Source organism: Phocoena sinus, chromosome 9, assembly GCF_008692025.1.
Source record: "Phocoena sinus isolate mPhoSin1 chromosome 9, mPhoSin1.pri, whole genome shotgun sequence".
Classification (NCBI taxonomy): domain Eukaryota; kingdom Metazoa; phylum Chordata; class Mammalia; order Artiodactyla; family Phocoenidae; genus Phocoena; species Phocoena sinus.
In genome coordinates, this window is record NC_045771.1 from 27,609,573 (window position 1) to 27,629,192 (window position 19,620).

Consider the following 19,620-nt stretch of genomic DNA (forward strand, 5'->3'; position numbering starts at 1 on the left):
AATTTTAAAAACTAGTGATTTTTAAAATTCTATACTGAATATGGTTGTGTTTTACACAGGAACATGAATGTAAACTGACTCAGGAAATTCTAGAATTGATTGACAGGGAGGTTGACCTTATGATGAGAGGAGTCAAACATGAGAACCTTGAAGGACTCAGAAAAAGGATTGCAACACTCTTTTTTCATTACATCAAAACACCTCTGTTTAATCCAGAAGTTGCAAGACACCTTAAGGTACTCTACCTTTTCTTCCCTGTGTTCCTTTATCAAAATTCTAAGACGTGCTATAGTAAGTCGAAGTATATGCAGATTTTGCTTTAATACCTTACTAGGAGGTCCATGTGGAAGACCATCTTATTGGTGAAATCTCCTTTGAATGATATTTTTTATGTTGATAAATGAATCATTTAGCTTTTTCTGTTTGTATTTCCAAGCTTGAATTCTCTCCTACTCTCTGGATTAAATATCCAGTTGAATATTACAGTGTGTGGAACACATCATGATCCCTCACACCATCATGCTTTTCCATGTGCTGTTGCTTCCACTTGGAATGCTGTCCCCTACTTTACCCAGCCAACTCCTCTTCATTTTCTAAGACTCAATTCACATGTACCCTCCTTCATTAGGCCTCAGAGAAAGTTAAACTCTTCGTATCTGATATTCTACATGCACCTGTTTGTGTTCCTTTATAATACTTATCATGGAGTTATAATTATTACTGAACAGATCCACATAGATTCCTGCGAGAACTTCAAATGTAACACGTATTTGAATTAAACTACCTTTTCCAACTCTAACATGTTTAGCCTCCTTTGGGGATTTTTCTCTCTAAAGCCAAGATAAGTGCCTTACTGCCTTCTTACTTTGCAAAACTATTTAAAACACCTTTAGTAAAGTTTTGGGGAGGTGGTTTACTAAAGAATTTGAAACAGCGTTTTGTTCCAGTGATTATGTTTAGACTAATAATCTGTTTAAAAAGCTGACTAAACATGTATTTTGCTTTTTTAACATAAACAAAATCTCAATATTTAGTCAAAATTTTTAGAAAAATTAAAATTGTTTATTTTTTATATTCTTTCTTTTTAATGAAGTTTTGAAACTTAACTGTATTGCAAGATAATTTCAAAATATAACAAAAGTTCAATAGAAAAGTTGACCATTGAATTATTTCTTATTCACATCGGTGTTTCATTTTTCCAAGCTACCTTTTAGTCTTCTATAGACTTACTCAGTTTTTATATGCTTGCAGTAGTATAATAGAATTTAATATTCTACACATTCATATAACATTGTATCATTTTATTCACTTTTTAAATTTACCTTTGGTAAAATTCAATCTTTTTGGTGAGTTTTGACAAATTCAGAGTCATATAATCAACAGCCAACAGCACAATCAAGATAAAAAATAGTCTTATCACCTCCCCCAAATTCTCTCATGCTGCTACTTTGTAATCAGCCCTTCCCCTGACTACCTAACCCTTGGCAAACACTGATCAGAATTTTATTTCTATAGTTATACCTAACCTAGAGTGTCACATGAATGGAATGATATGCTATGTGCAAGTATACCATGTCTTATTGCACTTCACTTTACTGAGTTTTGCAGATACTGTGTATGTGTTCTTTTTCTTTTTCTTTTCTTTCTTTTTACAAATTGAAGGTTGTGACAACCCTGCATTGAGCAAGTCTTTTGGCACAATTTTTCCAAGAGTATTTGCTCCCTTTGTGTCTCTGTGTCACATTTTGGTAATTCTTGGAATGTTTCAGGCTTTTTCATTATTGTTATATTTGTTACGGTGATCTGTGGTCACTGATCTTTGATGTTATATTGTAATTGTTTTGGGGCACCATGGACCTCACCCACATAAAACAGCAGACTTAATTGATGTGTGTGTGTCCTGACTTCTCCACCAACTGGTGGTACTTCCAGCTCTCTCCCTCTCCTCAGGTTTCCCTATCCCCTGAGACACAACATTATTGAGATTAGGCCAATTAATAACCCTACAACAGCCTCTAAGAGTTCAAGTGAAAGGAAGAGTTGCACACCTCTCCCTTTAAATTGGAGAATTTAAAGCTAGAAATGATTAAACTTAGTGAGGAAGGCTTGTCGAAAGCTGAAATAGGCGAAAAGTTAAGCCTCTTGCACTAAATAGTTAGTCAACTTGTAAATGCAAAGGAAAAGTTCTTGAAGGAAATTAAAAGTGCTACTTCAGTGAACACATGAGTGCTAAGAAAATGAAACAGCCCTATTGCTGATATGGAGAGAATTTGAGTGGTCTAGATAGAAGATCAAACCAGCCATAACATTTCCATAAGCCAAAGCCTCTTCCATAGCAAAGCCCTAACTCTCTTTATTTTTATGAAGGTTAATACCAAGTCTCAATAAATTTAAGAATATTGAAATCATATCAAGCATCTTTTCCAACCACAATGCTATGAGACTAGAAATTAACTGCAAGAAAAAAAAACTACAAAAGGTAAAAACATTTGGAGGTTAAATAATATGCTGCTAAACATGGGTCACTGAATAAATCAAAGAGGAAATAAAAAAAATACGTGGCGACGATAAAAATGGAAAGACAATGATCCAAAATCAATGGGATTCAGCAGACACAGTTCTAAGAGGGAAGCTGATAGTGATACAAGCCTACATCAGGAAATAAGAAAAATCTCAAAATAAACAACCTAACATTACACCTAAAGGAACTAGAAAAAGAAGAAGAAACAAAACCTAAAGTTAGTAGAAGGAAAGAAATAATACAGATCAGAGCAGAAATAAAGAGACTAATATCAATGAAACTAAGAGCTGGTTCTTTGAAAAGATAAACAAAATTGATAAACTTTTTGCCAGACTCATCAAGAAAAAACGAGGGGCCAAATCAATAAAATCAGAAATGAAAGAGAGGTTACAACCAACACCACAGAAATTAAAGGATCATAGGAGATTCTTATGAACAATTACACACCAATAAAGTGGACAACCTAGAAGAACTGGATAAATTCCTAGAAACATACAATCTCCTAAGACTGAACCTGGAAGAAATAGAAAATATGAACAGACCAGTTACCAGTAATGAAATTGAATCAGTAATCAAAAACTCCCAACAAATAAAAGTTCAGGCCTAGACTGCTTCACGGGAAATTCTACCAAACATTTAAAAAAGAGTTATCATCTGTCCTTCTCAAACTACTCCAAAAAACTGAAGAGGAAGGAATACTTCCAAACTCATTCTATGAGGCCAGCATCACCCTGATACTGAAACCAGACAAAGACATCACAGAAAATTACACGCCAATATCACTGATGAACATAGATGCAAAAGTCCTCAGCAAAATGTTAGCAAACCGAATTCAGTAACACACTGGAAGGATCATACACCATGATCAAGTGGGATTTATCTCTGGGATGCAAGATTGGTTCAATGCTGCAAATCAGTGTGATACACCACATTAACAAACTGAAGAATGAAAATTATAAGATCAATTCAATAGGTGAAGAAGAAGCTATGATAAACTTCATTCATTTGTGATAAAAACTCTCAACAAAGTGCATAGAGGGAACATACCTCAACATAATAAAGGCCATATATGACAAACCTACAACCAACATCATATTCAATAGTGGAAAGGTGAAAGCATTTCCTCTAAGATCAGAAACAAGACAAGGATGCCCACTCTTGCCACTTTTATTCAACATAGTATTGGCAGTCCTAACCACAGTAATCATACAAGAGAAAGAAATGAAGGGAATTCAAATTGGAAAGAAGGAAGTAAAACTATCACTATTTGCAGATGACATGATACTATGTAGAGAAAATCCTAAAGATAACACCAAAAAACGATTAGAATTCATCAATGAATCCAGTAAAGTTGCAGGATACAAAATTAATATACAGAAATCTATTGCATATCTATACACTAATAACAAACTCTCAGAAAGAGAAATTAAGAAAACAATCCCATTTATAATTACATCAAAGAGAATACAATACCTAGGAATAAATCTAACCAACGAGGTAAAACTTGTACTCAGAAAACTATGACATTGATGAGAGAAATTGAAGATGACACAAACAAATGGAAGAATTAATATTGTTAAAATCACATAATATCCGAGGCAGTCTACAGATTTAATGCAACCTCTTTCAAAATTCCAAGGGCATTTTCCACAGAACTAGAACAAATAGCTCTAAAATGTGTATGGAAACACAAAAGACTTTGAGTAGTCAAAATAATCTTGAGAAAGAAGAACAAAGCTGGAGGTATCATGCTCCTTGACTTCAGACTGTACTACAAAGCTACAGTAATCAAAACAGTATGGTACTGGCACAAAAACAGATCCATAGATCAGTGAAACAGAATAGAGAGCCCAGAAACAACCCTACATTTATATGGACAATTAATCTATGACAAAGAAGGCAAGAATACACACTGGGGGAAAAGACAGTCTCTTTAATAAATGGTGTTGGGAAAACTGGACAGCCACATGCAAAAGAATCAAACTGGACTACTTTATCACACCAAATACAAAAATCAACTTAATGGAATAAAGACTTAAATGTAAAACCTGAAACTTTAAAACTCTTAGAAGAAAACCTAGGCAGTATGCTCTTTGACATCAGTCTTAGAAGTATTTTTTGGATACGTGTCCTCAGGCAAGGGAAACAAAGCTAAAAATAAGTGAGTGGGAGTACATCAAACTAAAAGTCTTTTGCACAGTGAATGAAACTATCAATAAAGTGAAAAGGCAGCATACTGAATGGGAGAAGGTATTTCCAAATGAAATGTCTAATTAGAGGTTAATATCCAAAATATACAAAGAATGCATACAACCCAACATCAAAAACAAACAACAGGATTAAAAATGGGCATAGGACCTGAATAGACCTTTTTCCAAGAAGGACATGCAGATGGCCAACAGACGTGTGAAAATCTGCTCAACATCACTAATCATCGGGGAAATGCAAATCAAAACCACCATGAGATATCACCTCACACCTGTGGAAGAGCCATCATCAAAAAGACAACAAATAACAAGGGTTGGTGAGGATATGGAGAACAGGGAACCCTTGTGCACTGTTGGTAGAATTTATATTGGTACAGCCGCTATGGAAAACAATGTGGAGTTTCCTCAAAAAATTAAAAATAGAACTGCCATGTAACCCAGCAATTTCACTTCTGTGTATTTACCCAAAGAAAACAAAAAGACTAATTTGAAAAGATATGTATTCCAGTATTCATTGCGGCACTGTTTATAATAGCCAAGATATGGAAGCAAGCTAATTATCTATTGATAGACAAATGGATAAAGAAGATGTGGTATGTGTGTGTGTGTGTGTGTGTGTGTGTGTGTATATATATATATATATATATATATATATATATATATATATACACCAACACACACACAATGGAGTATTAGCCATAAAGATGAGATCTTACCATTGGCTACAACATGGATGGATCTAGAGGGCATTATGTTAAGTGAAATAAGTCAGACAGAGAAAGAAAAATACTGCACAACCTCACTTATAAGTAGAATCTAAAAACTAAAAAAAACAAAGCAAAACGAAAAGATACTTGTAGATACAGAGAACAAATAGGTGATTGCCAGAAGTAAGAGCGTCGGAGCGGGGTGGGCGGCAAAATAGTTGAAGGGGATTAGGAGGTACAAACCTCTAGCTATGTAGTAAATAAGTCACAGGGAGGTAATATACAGCATAAGGAATATGGTCAATAATATTGTAATAACTTTGTACTGGGACAGGTGGTTACTAGACTTATCCAGATGATCATTTCATATTGTATGCAAATGTTAAATCATTATGTAGAACATCTGAAACTAACACAATATTGTACATCAACTATATTTCAATAATTTTTTAAAATAAATAAATACATTTCATAAGGCTATAGCTGCCATAGATAATGACTCCTCTGATGGATGTGGGCAAAGTAAATTGAAAACCTTTTGGAAAGGATTCATCATTCTAGATGCCATTAAGAGCATTTGTGACCCATGGGAAGAGGTCAAAATATCAACATTAACAGGGGTTTGGCAGAAGTTTATTCCATCCCTCATGGATGACTTTGATGGATTCAAGACTTTAGTGGAGGAAGTAACTGCAGATGTGGTGAGAATAGCAAGAGAACTAGAATTAGAAGTGGAGCCTGAAGATGTAATTGAATTGCTCCAACTCATGATAAAACTTTAATAAATGAGGAGTTGCTTCTTATGGCTGAGCAAAGAAAGTGGTTTATTGGAATGGAATCTACTTTTGGTGAAGATGCCGTGAAGGTTGTTGGAATCACAACAAATGATTTAGAATATTACATAAACTTAGTTGATGAAGCAGTGGCAAGGTTTGAGAGGAGTCATCCAATTTTGAGAGAAGTTCTACTCTGGGTAAAATGCTGTCAAACAGTATTGCATGCTACTGAGAAACCATTAGCATAATGAAAGGAAGAGTCAATCAGTGCAGCAAACTTGATTGTCTTATTTTAAGAAGGTGCCACAGCTACCCCAAACTTCAGCAATCATCACCCTGACCAATCAGTAGCCCTTAAGGAGGGCAAGACCCTTCACCAGAAAAAAGAAGACTCAGATGATAGCATCTCTAAGTAATAAAGTATTTTTAATTATGTACATTGTTTTTTTAGACTTAATGCTATTGTACATTTAACAGATTACAGTATAGTGTAAACATAACTTTATATGCACTGGGAAACAAAAAAATTCGTGTGACTTGCTTTATTGCTATTATTCGTTTTATTTCAGTGGTCTGAAACTGAACCTGCAATATCTCCAAGGTATGCCTGTAGTCTTTCAAGACTGGCTTCCTTCATTTAGCATATTGTATTTGATATTCACCCATATTTTTTTAGTGTATCATTAGTTTTTTGTTATAACTGAATAATATTTTTATGGTCTGGGTGTGCCAGAGTTTATCTGTTTACAATTGCAGGACATTAAATTGTTTAGAGTTTTGGGCTTTTGTGAATAAAGTCACTACGAACACTCAATTGTGAGTTTTTGTGTAAGTTGGTTGTTTGGGGTTAAATACCTAGGAAGTGGGATTGTTGAGTCATATGGTAAATGCATATTTACCTGTATAAAGACTGCCAAACATTTTTCCAAACTGATTATACCATGTTGCACTTCATCTGCAATGTATAAGAGTTCCAGTTGCTTTGCATCCTTGTCAGCACTTGGTATTGTCAGTTTTTATTTCATTTTTGGAATTCTAATAGGTGTGTAGTATTTTAATCTGCATTTTCCCAATGAGTAATAATATTAAGCATCTGTTCATGCATGTTTTTGACATCCATATATCTTTTTGGTGAAGTGTCTCAACATCTTTTGTCACTCCCATTTTTTCAGTTGAGTTGCTTATTTTCTCGTTACTGAAATTTTTAATATATTTTGCATATAAGTCCTTTGTAAGACACATGATTTGCAAATATTTTCTCAGTCTGTGGCTTGTCTTTTTATTCTCTTAACCGTATCTCTAACAGAGCAGAAGTTTTTGTTTTGATGACGTTCAATTTGTTCAGTTTTAAAATGGATCATGCTTTTATTGTTTGTTTTGTATTTAAGAAATTTTTGGAAGAATTAATATTGTTAAAATGTTCTTACTACCCAAAGTGATCTACAGCTTCAGTGCAATCAATCCCTGTCAAACTTCCAATGGCATTTTTCACAGAGATAGGAAAAAAAAATCCTAAAATTTGTATGGAAACACAAAAGACCCAGAGTAACCAAAGCAATCTTGAGAAAGAAAAGCAAAGCTGGGGGCATCACGCTTCCTGATTTCAAACTATATTACAATGCTATAGTAATCAAAACAGTATATTATTGGCATAAAAACAGACACATAGGTCAATGAAACAGAATCGAGAGCCCAGAAATTAACCCATACTTATATGGTCAATTAATTTACAACAAAGGAGCCAAGAATACACAACGGGGAAAGGACAGTCTCTTCAATAAATGGTGTTGGGAAAACTAGACAGCCACATGCCAAAAAAAAATGAAATTGGGCCCTTATCTCACACCACATACAAAAATCGACTCAAAATGGATTAATTATTTAAATGTAAAACCTGAAACTGTAAATCTCCTAGAAGAAAACATAGGGGAAATGTTTCTTGACATTGGCTTTGACAACAATTTTTTGCTCATGACACCAAAGGCAAAGGCAACAACAGCAAAAATAGACAAATGGGATTTTATCAACCTAAAAAGTTTTTGCACAACAAAGGAAAGAATTCAACAAAATGAAAGCAACCTATTGAATGGGAGAAAATATTTGCAAACCATTTATCCGATGAATTAGTATCAAAAACAACATGTACGACTCAATAACAAAATAATTTTAATCCAATTTAAAAATGGGCAAAGGACCTGAATAAACATTTTCCCAAAGAAGACATACAAATGGCCAACATGTACATGAAAAAGTGCTCATTGTCACTAATCAAAGAAATGCAAATCAAAAGCTCAGTGAAATATCATCTCACCAAAGTTAAAATGTCTACTCAAAAAGACAGAGGGTAACAAGTGTTGGCAAGGATGTGGAAGAAAGGGAATCCTTGTGTACTGTTAGTGGAAATGTAGAATTATGGAGGGTCCTCAAAAAATTAAAAATAGAACTACCATATAATGCAGAATTTCAAATTTTGAATATTGATAATTGAGCCAATCTAAATTTAGTGTTAAGATAAATGAAATGAGAACACTTGGTTTAGTGGGCTTTAATTTCTGTGTGAATCTAGCTATTGCCTGTAAAAATAATTAACACAGCATAGCACCAAAAATCTAAATTCTTAAAAATAAGCGCCAAAGCACTTTCTTTTCTTTTCTTCTTGGGAAGTTTTCTTACTATTGTAACTCAAAGCCTCTACCGACTCATTTTTTTCAGTCAGTTAATTTTCTAGGTGATTTTACCATGTATATCTAAAAGTTTATGAATAATAGAGATTTTTAATATTTTGGCAGGGTAAATGAATACTACTTGAAATTTAAATTTTGTATAGAGTAGGAAAAAATATGAGGAAAAAATATGACTTTAAAATTAACCAACTTGTTATCTCATTCTAAGATAAATTAGCCCTTAGCATTTGGCCTGGTTGTTATAGTTTCTTTCTTTCTTTCTTTCTTTCTTTCTTTCTTTTCTTTCTTTCTTTCTTTCTTTCTTTCTTCTTTCTTTCTTTCGTTTCTTTTCTTTTTTCTTTCTTTCTTTCCTTTCCTTCTTTCTTTCTTTCTTTCCTTCTTTCTTCCTTCCTTTCTTTTCTTTCTCTTTCTTTCTTTCTTTCTTTCTTTCTTTCTTTCTTTCTTTCTTTCTTTCTTTCTTTCTTTCTTTCTTCCTTCCTTCCTTCCTTCCTTCCTTTCCTTCATCTCTTCCTCCCTTTCCTTACTCCCTCCCTCCCTCCCTCCTTTCTTTCTTTCTTTCCTTCTTTCTTTCTTTCTTTCTTTCTTTCTTTCTTTCTTTCTTTCAGGTCCCTCAAGACCCACTGAAGTTTTATAAGAAGATTTACTTTTGCCTCAGTTGCCAGCTCTATTTACCTTCTACAGAGTTTGCTGTATCATGCACCTCACACCACATTTACCGCTGTCGTCACTGCATTAACCTTGACAATGAGACTCGAAAACGAGAATCATGTTTGAAGTACAAATGTTTACTTCAACGACTTTACTATTCAGAAGCTGATTATGAAGATGATTCTAAAATTGCTTTCCTGATGCAGGTATGATCACTAAATGTTGCCAATCATGGATGAAATTTGTCCATTGATTTTACAGAAAAGATTTCTGCTTTCCCATCCAAACCTATTAAAATAATGTTTCTCCTTCCCATGTTTATTCTTTGTGAAGCTTGCCTCTCTGGCAATTCTGAGTTTATATATGCAGACCTTGTGACAGAAAGTCATTTCAAGAGCTTTAGCTAATATGGTTTAAAATTTTTAAAAAAAGTTTTAAAACACTTATTTCATTTCTTCCCTTTTCCCTCTTTTTTCATTAAAACAATAGTTTTTAGTAACGCTAAGCGAATTGCTTATTCTTTATTAAATCTTAATTTCCTCATTTGTAAAATGGGAATAAAATGATCTGCAGTAACCCTGGGGATAAGATGATAGTTACTAATGAATTTTGAAAAGTACTTAATACCATATAAATGTAAGGTAAAATTAGCATATTGGAAGAAATATACACAGCTTACTCTGGGTTAAAGATGCAGTCATGACTGTGAGATTGGTAACATATTATGGTTTGGGCAGAATGAGCAGAGATTTGATGAGAAATAAGCTATGTGCACAGAAAACCTCATGAATAATGTTTTCCTTTAAAAAATATACTCAGTATAATTTGTTTTCTCAAGTAATAGAATAATTTAAAATTTTATGTTTAGAAGAAAACATTGTTTTTCACAAATGTTTTGACATGCAGCTCCAAGATATTCAGTACCTGACTGAGAACATCTGGGCATCCCAGTCAGTGCTCAGTGCCTGGAACGATCTCAATGATCTGGTCATGGTCAGGTGGGATAAGTCCTTGGAGTGGTCGCCCTGGAACTGCATTCTTCTTACCAAAGATGAAGGCACTGCTCATCTCAAGCTAAAGAGTGTTGAAGAGGTAAGGAGGTCAAACTTTATTTGGGACCTTAATTTGGTCATTGGAATTATTAGAGGTAACTTGACTGCCTTTTACTACATTCCATGCATAAGTTAAATACTTCCATTGGATTAAGAAACAGAGAACCCATGGATAACAGTAACAAAATACATGGATGGTATGTATGGCAGAGATTAAAATTGAAAGGAAGCTAAGACACTTAAAAGGTAAAGATAAGACATCTGAAAGTCTTTCAAGTACCTAACATGAAACCAGACCCTCCTAATAATAGCAAGTTCAAGCACATTAGTTCCACAGTAAATTCCATAAGAACAGGGATATTGTTTAGTTTATTTGTGTCTATATCTCTAATACCTACAACAGTGTCACAGACTAGGGAATTAATAAGTATTTGTTGAATGAATAAATGAATATTATCACCAGATAGGTATTTTCAAACCTAAAGTCTGTCCTTTGATTAATCATCACAAGTCTGCCTAAAAGCACGGTAGATTCTCAAATAAATTCTGTTCATAATTTTGTGCCCTAAATGACAATCATACTGATGGGGTATAGTTCTGAGGCTTCATTTTTCATTTGCTTCCAATTAACTAGGAGTGGGGAAAGCACTGTAAAAATTAAATACCATTTAATTCCAGTAACTTATAAGATGCAATCTGTAAAACATTTTGATGAACAGAATTGAGGGGTCCCTGATGAGTTCCCTGAAAGCTCCGTTTATACTAAGCAAGCCTATGATCCCAACAGCTGATATTGATTCTCTGCCTTCTGCTGATTAAATTGCTGTACTTTAATTCCATGCAAGACGTCAGCTAAGGGAAAATACAGAAATGACTTCAAATATAATAGTCGTTTTGAATCGTGCTATTTCCTGCCTGTGCTTTTATTAGGGAGGGGGAAGGAGTAAAGAGGAGAAACTAGTTAAAGTTTTAACTTTTTTGAATAATTTTCCATTAGGAGTCAGGCTAAGAAAAATTTTACTCTAGGGACTGAAGGAAAGGGTAACAAGAAACTGAAGCTATGTTAAATATTATATTTAGTAAACTAAGCTGCCTCATAAATATTTAATCACTGAAAGCCTAGCCAATACTAGCAATAGTGTTTCATATAGGACCCATAGTGGGATTGAAGTTCATTCCCAAAGCTGATATTCCACTGCTTCTTCAATTCATGTACACAACTCCCTTTGTGTATTTAATCAAATTACTGCAGTGTCAAATTAAATGTTCTATTCACATGCATTTCTAATTTCAGGATCTTATTGAATTTCTGTAAATAGAGCTCCGTTTATGCCAAGCAACCCTAGTGTAAATAAAGAAATGACTTCAAATATAATTGTCATTTCAGACAAACTAAAAAATTTGCCTTTTTATGGTTTTGGGCTGGTATAATCTTTTAAGTATTAATATTCAGCCTACTTAAAGAATAGTTTATGTCCTGGTAATTTCCAGAATTTCCTAAATGCACAGAGGTATTTGCTATCTCATTGAGTAAAAAACTACTCAAAAATTAAAATAATCTTGACTCCTGCAATCATGATACAAATTGTAGGAAAAGCATGGAAAAAGACTTCTGTTCTTTGAACTGTATATGAAGCAGATCAGTTTCTCCTGGTGTGTGCAATGGCCAGAGTAGGACAATAGTGGATTTAAAGTCAAGACACCTGACCCAGTATTTCCCCATTTCTGTCACTAACGATCTGCAGGACATTAAGACCTTCCTTCTTTGCTTCGCAAAATTTTATAAAGGTTAGCGAAAAACATGAAATTGGTCTAAAGGATTAGAGTAGATTAGAGCTTTGAATTCTGACTCTATCACTTATGGGAGAAGTTGGGCAGGTTTGTTAATGTCTCAATGCCCCGGTTTTCTCATCTATAAAATGGGGATAATGGATATTGGATATTTTTTCCATATTATATTATTCTTTAAGAGTTACTTATTGTTCCTTTTATTGTATGTACCATAATGTGCTATTCTCATCTTTAATGATTACTTTTTGCCTTTATGCACTTTGAAAACCTATAAAGTTCTCCACATGTTTTGTTTAATGTTGTATAACGGAAATGTGTTAGTATTTCTTGAATGAAATATGGGCTAAGAAGTGTTGGAATAAGGTTAAATGAGTATTTTGACCTGGTGAATTTGTCTGTAGAGAGGAAACTTTTTAAAAAAAATTTAAGTATAGCTGATTTATAATATATTAGTTTCAGGTGTACAGCACAGTGATTCAATATTTGTATAGATTATACTCTAAAGTTATTATAAAACAATGGCCATATTTGCCTATGCTGTACAATATATTCTTGTTGCTTATTTATTTATACATAGTAGATTGTGCCTCTTAATCCATACTCCCATCTTGCCTTCCTTTTCCCCACTGGCAGCCACTAGTTTTTTCTCTGCATCTGTGACTCTGTTTTTATTTTGTTATATACATTTGTTTTATTTTTTAGATTGTACATGCAAGTGATAATATAGAGTATTTGTTTTTCTCTCTCTGACTTATTTCCCTAAGTATAATACTCTCTAGGTCATCTGTGTTGTTGCTAATGGTGGAATTTCATTCTTTTTTACAGCTGAATAATATTCCATTGTGTATATATACATATATACCATAGAGAGGAAACTTTAAAATAAGCCTAGGATATTTCTACATAATGCTTTCTTTAAGAATGCCACATCCTTTGGCTCCTTTTCTCCAGGGCTTTCTTTATCTTGACTTGACACTATGGAAGGATCTTTAGTAAGGAAATATCTTAGTAAAGAGATACCTAACCTTTCAGAAAACAAATTTTAGGAGGAGGTACAGGTAGTATTTGTGATTTGGTTGAAAAGAAGAGTCAATTAAGATTAATGAAGAGGGGCTTTCCTGGTGGCTCAGTGGTTAAGAATCTGCCTGCCAATGCAGGGGACACAGGTTCGAGCCCTGGTCTGGGAAGATCCCACATGCCGCAGAGCAACTAAGCCTGTGTGCCACGGCTACTGAGCCTGTGCTCTAAAGCCTGCGAGCCACAACTACTGAGCCCACGTGCCACAACTACTGAAGCCTGTGCGCCTAGAACCCATGCTCCACAACAAGAGAAGCCACCGTGATGAGAAGCCCATGCACCGCAACGAAGAGCAGCCCCTGCTTGCCACAACTAGAGAAAACCCGCACGTAGCAACAAAGACGCAACGCAGCCAAAAAAACAAAAAGCAAAAAAGATTAATAAAGAGAATAGACAGTATTTATTAATTCAACCAGAATTTGCTTTTCAGTCTGCCGGATATTGTGATAAGTGCTTGGGGAAAAGCAAGGAAATACTTCATTGTTTCAGTTGCATTTGAGTTTAGCTGCAAATAACAGACTAAGCAGTATAATGACTTAATCAAATATGGGGTTAGTTGTCTTATATAATAGGAATCCAGAGTTTGGCATCTGGGGACTTGTATGGTAGCTCCACAATGCTCTCAGAAACCCAGGCCTTCTAACTTCTTCCTCAGCCATATTTAACCTTTGGCTTTAATCCTAATGATTGTGTACTCTTAGAGACAGATAGCTACTTCATCTTCTGCATTATATCCCCCTCCTAGATATGGCAAAAGCCTAAAGGTACTTCCCACTCCTAAAAAGCTTCCCTGTAAGCTTTATCCAATAACTTCTTTTTTAAAAACGTACATATATACATGTGTGTATATATAAATATATATATATTTCTGCCATATATGTGTGTATATTATACACATACACACATATGTATATATGTATATATATATATACACACACACACACACACACACACACACACACACACACACACATATATGTCAGAAACTTGTCATATGGCCACCCCTAGCTATAATAAAGCCTAAGAAAGCTGAGCACATCACAAAATACAAAATAAGGCCCCTATATAGAGTCGGGCCTCTAAATATAAATGCAAGAGAGGATGAATATTGGGTTGGCAAGTAGCAGTGTGCCCCTCTCATTAGAAAACAGATTGTCTTATAATGTGGCAAAGCTACATAACAGAGAAAGTTCAAAGTGCTGCTATAGCTGTGGAGAGACAAGAAGCCTAAAAATTAATCATGAACAAATAAAAATGGAAAGACACAAAGATTTGATAAAGGCAAGAAAGTTATTTTCTATTTAGAAGACAGAAGAGAAACACAAGAGAAACAGTGCAGGGACTCATATCTTAGATAGTAAAAGGGGTGACTAAAGAGAAGCTTACATTGTCACAGCACCATTGTGATCTTTATTTTGAACTCTGGAGATATAGAGGGAAGGACTAATTTTAGGAAAAAAAATTCAAGTGGGTAATTGTATCAGTATTGAAATAGATTTAAAGAGAACTAAGGTGACAAGAGCATTCACACAAAAATATTGATTGACTCTTTACCTTATGGTGCCAAGACACACATGTATGAAAAAGACCCAGTGTGAGGGACTTCCCTAGTGGTCCAGTGGGTCAGACTCCACACTCCCAATGGAGGGGACCCGGGTTCAATCCCTGGTCGGGGAACTAGTGCTGCAACTAAGAAGCCCACATGCCACAACTAAAAAAAGATCCCTCGTGCTGCAACTAAGACCCAGCGCAGCCAAAATAAATATTTTTTTTGAAAAAGACCCAGTTTGAATCTTTAAGGAGCCTTCCTTATCATCATGGAAGAGACTCACAAGTAAATAGTGAAATTCAAGGCAGAATGAACTAAATATTACAATTAAAATACATGAAAGTGCTTGCAAGTATGGAAGAAGGAGGGGTTAGTTTAGACTTAGAGAGGTCAGAGGGAGAATCAAGAAAGGCTTCCAGGTTAAAGCGTCATAAAAGCTGAGCCCCGAAAGATGATGGACAAAGTGAGAATAAATGTTTTCTGGGCTGAAAGAACTGAGAAGTAAAGGCACTGAGGCATAAAAGTGTTTTTACTTGGCAAAATATATTTGTGACATTTAATAGAATTTGATTTTCTTTTCTTTTCAGGGATATGAACCCTTGTTTATTCACAAGATCAAACACAAACATTTCCTGGCTAAGAACTATTTTTCACAAATTCCAGTGCTGGCTTCATTTTTACTTGGTGATGGTGAAGTAGATGAGATCAGAAAGAAACATCAATCAGAACCAACATCTAAGATTATACATATCCACAGGCCTAGTCCTTAAAAGATCCAGGACTATTTGTTTGATGATCAGCACTTTTGTCCACTGCTAATAGAGTAATACAGAGGTCACACAGTACGGTAGTAGCATTTTATCTTTTATTGATTTTAATTGTTCGTCATAGTGTCGTAAGTTGTATGAAGAGAAAACATCCCTATACAAATGCTTTATTGTTAGTGTTAAATTTAAATATAATTGTGTTACTGAAATTAATATTTTAAAGAGAACATTTTATTTTTACTTATTTTCACATTAAAATTTTTAAAAATTTCAACGACATTATATTACAGTTAAAATCAACAGACAAACAAAAGCTAGGCTTAACTTTCCACTCAAAACGTTTATTTTAGGAAAAAAATGTAGTTATAGGAGAATAGTCAGTATACGGATGAGAGGAAACATTATAGAATTCTCCTTCATGAAAATCTTTACATATAGGATAAAAGATGCTATGTTTTAATATAGGGATTTGAATCTTCACATTTTATCTTCTACTTTCATCTTCCATTCTTCTCAAAATTTCAATGAAAAAACAAACAAACAAAAAAGTTCATTCCATACTGGAAAACAGGGTTAACAGTGGAACTATATTTTATTCTATGGTAGAAAAACTCCCTGTGGGGCAATGACGAAACTCTGTAAGAACAATAAAAATGGTCAAGTAAACTATAACAGTTCCTTTCCCTAATAAACCAAAGGAATAACCTTGACCACATGCATGTCAGGGACGTACAATGATGAACAACGGTATATGAGTCAATCTTAACAGGAAATACGTTCAAAATAGGATAATTCAAGGAGAGTTTATTTACAAAGGGACTTCTTATAAAGCGTGAGCAGTGTGTAAGGAAACTAAGGGAATAGTGTAGGAGTGTAGGGTCACTATCACATAAGCTGTGTCTACCCTAATCTCAAATGGATCTGGGGAGGGAACGGTCTGGGAACCCAGAAAGAGAGTGTAAAGGAGATAACTGAGAAGATCAGTGAGCAACTCTCAGGGCCCTAGGTGATCTCATGAGCTAGAGAAATAAATATCAGACCCCACACTTCTCTCTTCCTCCAGTCTCTTGCTTGGGTTTCCCATTGGAAGAACCCAAAAGGAAAGCAGAAGAAATAGAAGTCTGTGGACATAATTCGTATAGCTTCAGGGTAAAGATCAGGGGAGACAAGTGGGAGAGTGGATTTGGCTGGCTAAAGAGAAGGCATCCAGCTAGAGAGAAGAATTAAAAGTGAAAGTGAAGAGCTATAATTCAAGTAGCAATATTTCATACACACACAACATAAATATATATATTTGCATATATTATACTTACATATAAGTATATATATGTACGTATATATATATTATATATATATAGAGAGAGAGATTCTCTTAATTTCAATCAGTAATTAATGAGGCTGTTCTCTCAAGTTTAGTGATCAAGGAGTCAAGGAATTCAATCTAAATATTAATATTTATTCTACATAAATATTTACCAACATTTTAGCAACATATTTTCTAGGATAGCCACAGAGTTTTTACTTAGCAAAAGCATGGCACATGATTATTGTTTTTAAGGAACTAAACATTGAAAAGGGAAGCACTATAAAGCTGTTGTTATTTTCAAATTTTCATAGACAATTCAGATGTTCTGGGAACTTTCTAAGCAATAAATTACAGATAGGATTAGATTGGGGACCATTCTGATCACTAATAAACAGGTAAAAATTTAACACAGAGAAAAGTGGGTTTACACTGTAATGGAAATGACCAGGTTTTCACAAGACAGTTCGGGAGAAACCCCCAGGTCAGAGTAGGAAGAGCATGAGGAGGCAGCAGGAAGGGCTGCGGCAGCAGGCAGCAAGGGGGCAATAGATAGGGGCAAATAGAGGACTTTGAGAGTTCCTCTGTTGCCCTAGGAGTAAAGCACTTGCTTATAGTAATGGAAGACTTGTGGAGTACAACTGGTGGGGGGCAGAGTGAGGGCAGGCAACCAGAGCTATTGAATCATACATGAAAAGGGGCAGCACCTTAATTTAGGGCTGGGAAAATAACCACAAAGAGCCAAAAAAAAAAAACAGGCTCAACAACAGAGAGACTTTGCTTAATGAGGTCAACTCTTCTGGGAAACTCTTTTCCATCCCATTGGAACTACAGCTCTCATTTTACACAGGTCTCCAAAAATCCACAGCAGAAGGGGCTAGAGATGGTGTCAGGCTAGAGAGCAGCCAGCAGGGAAAAAGTCCGGTTTCTGCCTACTAGAATCCTGGCACCAGGGTACTGGACAGCAACCAGTTAAGAAGTTAAATTCCCCTGCCTTAGAAGGACCTGCATTTCTCTAGTTTATGACCTGATGAGCACACCTCCCCTGGCCCACTAACAAATGAAACTGTAGAAGGTGTTTCCTTCTTTCTCCTGTAGGAGGACTATATTATATGGATAGAGACCTAAACAGTAGAACAGAACAAAGTTTTATATCCCAGTATTGCAAAAACAAGCTGACAAAAGATGGTCACTGTATACGTAAAGATTCAAAAATCAAAAAAGGGATCCTTTTGAAGAATGAGAACAAATATTCATTTAACAGATCTCGACTATATTAAGGACATTTGATAGCATTTTTCATCTTTTGGAAAAAAATACTGGGAAAAATTGCTATTACATAAATCATTACAGTAAATAAATAAATACAACAAAATAAACAATTGCTGAATTAGAATAAACAACACACTAATGGCAATGAAGAGCAGATTTGGTACTTGAAAGCTAAAGCTAATACAGGGATTGGGTGGATTAGCTCAAGATAGTCCCCTAGAGATTTCCCTGGCAGTCCAGTCAGTGGTTAAGACTCTGCATTCCCAATGCAGGTGGCATGAGTTTGATCCCTGGTTGAGCAACTAAGATCCTGCATGCCACACGGTGCGGTCAGAAAAAAAAAAAAAAAAAAGCTAGTCCCCTTGAATTCAGAGGAAAAGTCAAAGAAATGAGGAAGATGAGCAAAAATGATAAGTGTAACAGCTTTGCTTTGTCTACACTAGAAATAACATAAGCCTAAAATGGAGTAGAGGAGGAGAAACAATTAGCAAAGGGAGATTTAAAGCTAATTTCCCTAAGCTAAAAAGGCATATATCCATAGCTGTATAAAGGATCTACCAAGTACTGGGAAAATTAATATAGAGATACACATAGACACAACCTCATGACATTTCTGGATTTCAGAAATATTGGACAAATTCTATAAGCATTCAAGTTGAAGAGGAAAAGCCACAAGGAAAAAAGTCAATAACAACAGCATAGATTTCTCTTCTGCAACACTAAGTGCCAGAAGGTGAAGGAGGAACACTTCCGTTGAAGACTTTTGAATTTTGAGGGTGAAAAAATGACCTAAGAATTTTACTTTCAGGCAAATTATTTTTGGTGAAGACAACAGGAAGACATTGTTAGGCAGGAAGCATGTCATCAGTCTGTGTACTCATTCTGTCCTCCAGCTGACCTTGAAACTATGGAGGTAGGGTCTGGGCATGATACCGTATATGAGAAATGGCAGTGAGCACTGCAACTTCAATCCTTTCTAAATGATCATGATTTGTATGGTTATGAAACAATGCAATGAACAAAAATAAATTTTCAAATAAAAATCTATACTGCAAAAAACAAAAATATGAATCAACAACAAAAAAATACCCTGAGTATTGTCACTAAATGTCTGCTGTAGGAGGGTTCAGAGGGATAAAAGTGTTCCAAATCTTTTCAAGGGGAGATGAGTAAATGGATATATAGGTAGGAAAGTTGGTATTCAAATATTTAGTTAAAAAATTTAAAGGCAACCGCTAGCAGAATGAAAATTGAATTATAAACTCC

At 34.9% G+C, this 19,620-nt stretch overlaps 1 protein-coding gene across 3 annotated transcripts in view; it reads left to right on the forward strand.

Annotated features, from left to right (window-relative positions):
* The window catches only part of IQUB (IQ motif and ubiquitin domain containing), a 128,331-nt gene that overhangs the window by 51,205 nt on the left and 57,506 nt on the right, over positions 1 to 19,620 (forward strand). For 2 of the 3 annotated variants that reach the window (XM_032643053.1, XM_032643052.1), the window contains 4 exons: positions 60 to 236; positions 9,501 to 9,749; positions 10,450 to 10,635; positions 15,600 to 15,992. In XM_032643053.1, coding sequence (XP_032498944.1) covers positions 60 to 236; positions 9,501 to 9,749; positions 10,450 to 10,635; positions 15,600 to 15,782 — 795 coding nt within the window. In that variant the 3' untranslated portion in view covers positions 15,783 to 15,992. Of the gene's footprint in view, positions 1 to 59; positions 237 to 9,500; positions 9,750 to 10,449; positions 10,636 to 15,599; positions 15,993 to 19,620 lie in introns of those variants that run through there. The other variant, XM_032643054.1, reaches the window with a different exon arrangement.